This window comes from Eurypyga helias, unplaced genomic scaffold (assembly GCF_000690775.1).
Source record: "Eurypyga helias isolate BGI_N326 unplaced genomic scaffold, ASM69077v1 scaffold676, whole genome shotgun sequence".
NCBI classification, from domain to species: domain Eukaryota; kingdom Metazoa; phylum Chordata; class Aves; order Eurypygiformes; family Eurypygidae; genus Eurypyga; species Eurypyga helias.
The window spans coordinates 35,254-41,380 of record NW_010255773.1 but is presented as its reverse complement, the minus strand read 5'-3'; the positions used below and the strand labels follow the sequence as shown (position 1 = coordinate 41,380).

At 35.8% G+C, this 6,127-nt stretch overlaps 1 protein-coding gene across 1 annotated transcript in view; it reads right to left on the bottom strand.

Moving 5' to 3' along the window:
* Positions 1-680: 680 nt before the first annotated feature.
* Positions 681-6,127, bottom strand: part of RALGAPA1 (Ral GTPase activating protein, alpha subunit 1 (catalytic)) — a gene marked incomplete at its 5' end in the record, with an annotated part of 40,195 nt that continues 34,748 nt past the window's right edge. Inside the window, 6 exons of the mRNA XM_010153396.1 lie at positions 681-743; positions 1,984-2,109; positions 3,076-3,204; positions 4,621-4,776; positions 4,888-4,986; positions 5,111-5,304. Of these exons, the coding sequence (XP_010151698.1) occupies positions 681-743; positions 1,984-2,109; positions 3,076-3,204; positions 4,621-4,776; positions 4,888-4,986; positions 5,111-5,304 (767 nt within the window). The remainder of the gene's footprint in view (positions 744-1,983; positions 2,110-3,075; positions 3,205-4,620; positions 4,777-4,887; positions 4,987-5,110; positions 5,305-6,127) is intronic.

Sequence of the window (6,127 nt, the reverse complement as noted above, 5' to 3'; positions counted from 1 at the left end):
CTCGAATCTGGTGCAGGCATTCCCCAGTGCCAGCTAATACCTTATCAGTACTTCTCTCAGCATCCAGGAACAAAGATTCATAGCAGCCACGGTTTTTTTTCCCGACTGAACCCAGGACACTATCCTTTCTGAAGTTCTCTATTTGATGAAGTAGTTTAAGCATCAGAGCAATCTTTCCCAGTTTAATGCTTAGCTCAGTATTTTCTGCTTCTTTTCCATATCATAAACAAGGGCTCATGTACCTTGGATTATTTCTGTTTTTCAAATTAAATAATGAAAAATAACCATACCTCCCACACCAATAATCTTGTCCTTAATCAAAGGAAAAAATGTCTCTCTAGTGTATCAGAATGCCTCAGAAAATCCCTGAGCTGAATACCAGGGTAGGCTGGGAACACATGCAGCTTATACTTTTATCCCTACTTGCAACCTTTTTTATCAGCCACTATCACAGGAGGATACTGGGCTAGACCAGCCTTCTGTCTGACAGAAGATGTCTGTTCTTTTAATATCTCTATTTACAAACAATTTCAAATTCACATGGTGGACCACAGTTTTTATAATGGTGAAGAAAACCATGAATAAAATACATAGAAACTTTTACTTTAGGGTCTCTAATATATCCAACTCAAAACAGTATAATAAAGAAGCTATTAACTTAGAAGCTCTTTTTGTATGACCTACCGTGCAGGACCAGATGGCTCCTCTCTTGCTGAACTTAAAACAGTTTTAATTATGAGTTCCTAAAACAAAGAGGAAAATACTCCTGATTTACCAATAACTCCATCACACATAGCATCAGAAAATTATAATTTTATTATAGCACACAGAGTCATGTTGCTTAGTCAAGTCTCAAGGTTTGTGGTCAGATGAACTGTTTGCTTACCACTACTCCGAGTTTCTAGACTGCCCCAGATGCTCATTATTGTGCTACCCCAAAAATATTCTACACGTAACTGTCCTAATTTCTGCCTATTAACCATTTATCCAATTCTTGCCAATATGTTTCCATAAAATATCAAGAATCAAAAAAATGCAACGACTCCCTAAAGCTAGCTTCTGTGAATAGCGCTAAGGGTATTACAGAAGGAATCTATTACCCTGAGGCTTAAATAAGCATTTTTCATTTTTTATTTAAATCAAAATTATATTGATTTTAATAGTCTTTGGAAGTAGTTGCAGAACTAGTGACCACGATGCCTTAAGAATGTTGTCAAGAAAAATTTTGACTCAACTGCAGTGAAATATTCCTAAAGCTGTAGGTTGCTCTCAATAAAGCTCAAGTGAACAACTATTATACAATAGAAAGGAGAAAGGAAGAATTCAAAACCAGCCCTCAGGGAAGCAAGGTGTAAAGCAGCTTCCAAGCCATCACCTCTCTCTCTAAACTGAAACAGTTTGGAAACTTGCGGAGAGTATTTCTTAGACAAAGTAATCGTACCTGATAAATGTAGCAGTTAAACACAGAAACTGAGCTCTGCGTGGTTTCAGTATACTGGTACACTACCCATCTCTGTGTTATGACAGAGAGGGTAAGGTCTCCATTAATCTTTGCTTTTTCTCTAAAAGAACATACTGATGTACAGAGGTTTTTCTAAAGTTCCTAGGAACACAGGCAGAATCCATCAGTTGTGAATTCTCAATACATTATTTATCTTAAACCTCTCAATATTCTTGTCTCAGCTCATTAAATCTGTGAGACTGCAAACAGCCACGAGAGCAGGCTTGAAAAAGTGACAAAACACATCATCATTTTACAAACATACAAACCCACTTTATTATTAAGTTAAGAGTAATTATAAAGTATGCTTAGTAGTATAAAATTTGACAAGATTTTATGGAATCTTGAGCCTGATAATCTATTTGAAATTATTTCTGAAAAATTTTAGAATCTTAAAAGTTTTAGTTAGCATTTTCTGGAAAAACATCATATTAAACATACTTGGTAGCTGAATACCATCCAAATATTGTTCAAGTTCCTACCTTAACATCTGTGAACTGAGACACAGCAATGTCAGGAATGTTTGGGTGAAGAGCTGGTAGTTCATGATATAAATTGGGAAAACAGACTAGAGATCCTAGAAGAACTTGTGCTTCTACTCTTGGTGCCTAAAAGAAATAAGGTGGGCATAAATATATATTCTTAGTGCAATTAGAAAGGTGACATTTCTAGCTGCCTTAAAAGAGAACAGCTGAAACGTTACACAGCTATTTCCTTTCTCCTGCAAGTTCTGTAGAGCTCAGCAAACCCAGACCACAGTCCCATGGATTGCTATTCATGCACACCCCATGGTTCCCATTTTCCAAAACGGTCAAAAGCAAGCGGAAGAATCATTAGTACTACAGACAAATGACTCAGCTGCTAATGAGGCTTGGGTCTTCGGTTCAGCTAACTGAACAGGATGTTGTAAACTACTGGACATGACAGGTAACAGTGTAAGAGGCTGAGGGAGGTTTGAGACAGTAGCTTGATGGAAGCTGGATTTTATATCCTGGTTAAAGAGGAAATGATGTGATAAACAGTCAAAACTCACAGACAATTTGAGGGGAGTACTGGGGAACTTTGAGAAAATAAAGTCATACAAGGCCACAGCCCCTTCAGTAATCATATCAGTATTACTATATAAGCCTGAAGTTGCCCGAGAAACAATATCAGAAATATATCCAAATAGTGCAAATACTAGCAGATTTGAGTTCTCAAGCCTGATTGTCAAAATCATTGCATAGCAGAGATGTGGAGGAATAAATATACTTTTTAAATGAAGGTACAGTCAAATTGAACATTTATTTTAAAACATTTTAATGCTAAAATGGCAGATAAATGGTAGTCACAATGCAAAGAACTCTGTAGTAAAAGAAGATTCTCTGCTTCAACAGTAATTCTTCACATATTTCCTGGAGAGGACTTGCATATGTAGTGTTCCAGAATAAACCAGTGGCAGTTTCTGTATTTGCTAACCACTACATTGAACTCTGGGGTCAAGTTAACACCCTAGTCAAGGAAAAATACTGCTTAGTTTTCTCTCAAATCCTTTCTACTCACACATAAATGAGAATTAAGTGACGAATGCTTACATTGAGGAAAGACGAAGCAGCCACTCTTCCTGCTGCTACAATGAAATCCATAATAAGCATGGTGGCACCAGGCAAACCAAGAGAAAAAAACTGAGGAGAGCAGTGTTTGATGATTGTATTGACAATATCCTTGCAGGGTGAAAAGGGAAAAAAAGGAAGAGTATTAAAAGACAGGTATTTACTAAAGGTAGAAAGTAAAAACACAAGAAGGCAAACCTATTGTGGCAATTAAGACTCTCATTACTGAGTGAAGAGTAGCATAAAAAGATAGATTTCTTAGGTGTACTCATATTAAGTAAACTGTGGTATACTTATAAATCAATTAAATCGTAGACACTTTGTATGAGGTTGGTACCAAGTCACATCTTACGTTAATTTATGTTTAGCTTTTAAGAGTCCTATAAATGATTAACCATTCATTTAAATATGTACAGAAGAGATATAGTGAGATAACCGGCTATTATATCATCTTAACAACATGCTTAATCCCCTCCAATAAGTATTACCTGACTATCACTTTTAAAAAGGTATTAGTCTCTTACATATATCCATATGGATCAAAATATAAAGAAAGAATTACAATGAAGTGTTTGGTAACATTTCTGGTATACAGTTACTCAACATAGCATATTACATTCTTGTAGACTTAGTGAGGCAGTTTTTAAAATTAATGTACATGATACAATTTCTTCAAAAGTACCAAAAAGAGGCTAAAAAGTTTTAATTATTACAAAACATCCCAAGTTCACAGATAGGAAAAAAAAATAACCCTTTTCCTCCTTTGAACAATTCTCCAATAGTAGTGATATCCAGCTAAGTGGAAATGTGTTATAGAAAGATTAGCAATCCAGCAAGAAAAGCAGCATAAACTGGTTGTTAGAGGACAGAAACTGGAGATCTGTCCTATCCATAGTCATCTGTGGAATAATTCTGGATTAGTTAATGAAAACAAGGTTGGCTGAACCTTTGATCTCCCTGTGCCCCTAACTGCTCCTCCAAAAAAGTTCACAAAACCAACTTTTTCACACTTCTGATGCAAGCCTTTAAAAAGAGCGTTTAAGTCATACAACCTATTCCTATTAAAATCTATTAAAAAGTTTTACTCCCACTGATTAGATACACTCAGTATGTCTCAGTTTGCTGGTTCCTATACTTGGTGTAGAACTAAACTACTCCAGTATAGTGAGCACAGTTTATTTCCTCACTAGTTAAAACTGAAGAACAGTTAAAACTGAACAGTAGACCTTAGAAAGATCTGCTTCCTTCTCCTTCTTGTATGCTTCAATCTGTAAAATACAATCAGTAAAAAAATGACAGAGTACCTTTTCTACTCTTGTATTTGCTTGAAAGGGACCAAAAAAAGCATTTCAGATTACAACCAAGAACATGAGGGACATTTATCAAAGTTTAGACAATGTAACAGTCACATAACTATTTTCAAAAACAAAGTTACATTACTCAGCTGAAAATCCATTCAGTACTTTTGATAAAAAATGTTTTTAGTTACAATACTTGTATTAACCTGAATTTAATAATTAAACTTACTTGATCAACATGAAGAAGTCCACAGTGCATTATATTGTAGAAATGAGTTAAAAAATCCCTGTTTGGAGAAACATCTTGTCTTCGCTTCATTGTCTTACAAATGAGTTTATAAGCATGTAGCTTTCCTTGTTTGTATTTATCAGTGAGCATTGTTGCCTACAGTTTTAGAACAATATTTATTATTCATAAAGAAAAAAATACAGTAAGCATTCTTCTACACTTACATGAACTTTTGTTTCTGTTTCACTGCTTAGTGCTCAAATTTACCTTGAACAGCCATGGCGTTAGAATCCTTAGTGGTGGAATTAGAACTGGTGGAGATGGGGAAGTTAGGTTATCTGTTGAAATACCAAGATTGTCTCTTATCTGCAATTATTAAAAAGAAAACAAGATGATAAATATTTAAGGGAAATACATAAGATGGTTTTTTTTCCCTTGTGAAAATCCTGCCCCAGCAGGTCAGGCTGGAGGAGAGGTTCAGCTCTTTTACCTTGGCCAGATTCTGCCACAGTTCACACAGGTAATCAAAAACCTGGGCATGAATTTCTGGATCTATGATGCTGTTGACATCTCCCAAAATTCCTAGCATTCGCCTCCACATCACAGTTGCAACATCTGCATTCCACCCTGTAAGTGTTCCCCCAGCCATCACACTGCAACATTCTGAGGGGAAATCACTAGTTTCTGTAATGCAAGAAAAAATTATAGTGAGACCTACCTGTCCAGAAAAAGTTCTGATAAGTCTTACATACAGTTTTCTTAAAACCAAAAGGAAAAAAAAAGCTCAGGCTTTCAGAGTAAGATATTTCTTATCCATTCAGCCACTTCAACACTGGATATGTTTAACTATATGTTTATTATCTAACTCTGTAGAGGAAGAATCGTTGTGTTTCTTATATTCTTTCCATAAATAACATTTAAGGTCACTACTGAAGCCCTAATATGGGTCTGATGGACCTACTTAGGCTACTCCTTTTCTAAGTGGTGTCTTACATTCTTTGGTGTCAATGACTCCAGAACTCCACCTGCATGCTTCCAAGTAAAATTACATTACAACTTTATATTTTTCCCAATTAAACGAAAAGCTGATTTTCTTTATAAACTCCTAAGAATGCAAAATGAAGAGGAAGTTGATAGTAAACTTGTCTCTAACTACTGTTCTTCAAGCAGTAAATTTGTATGAGTGGAGAGACAACCTAGCATCGGTCTAACTCTCACCTGGCTCTCTCTACTCATCAGTGTCATACGAATGAACATTCTTTTTTAGGTAGAAGATGATTCATCTGGTTTGTCCATACAAAGAAAACTTTGACAGATCACGATGGCTAAAGTCTACTCAGCTCACACTTAACTAGCTAAGGAGCCCAGTTTTAAAGCAACAGGCATCCAGAATCTCCTTACCACCCCTCTTAGACAGATTTTCCAAACACCTCAGCTTAAGCATTTGCTGAGATTTTCTGAAAATCTTGCAGTTCCCACAGGCATTCAAAATTAAAATTAAATCTCA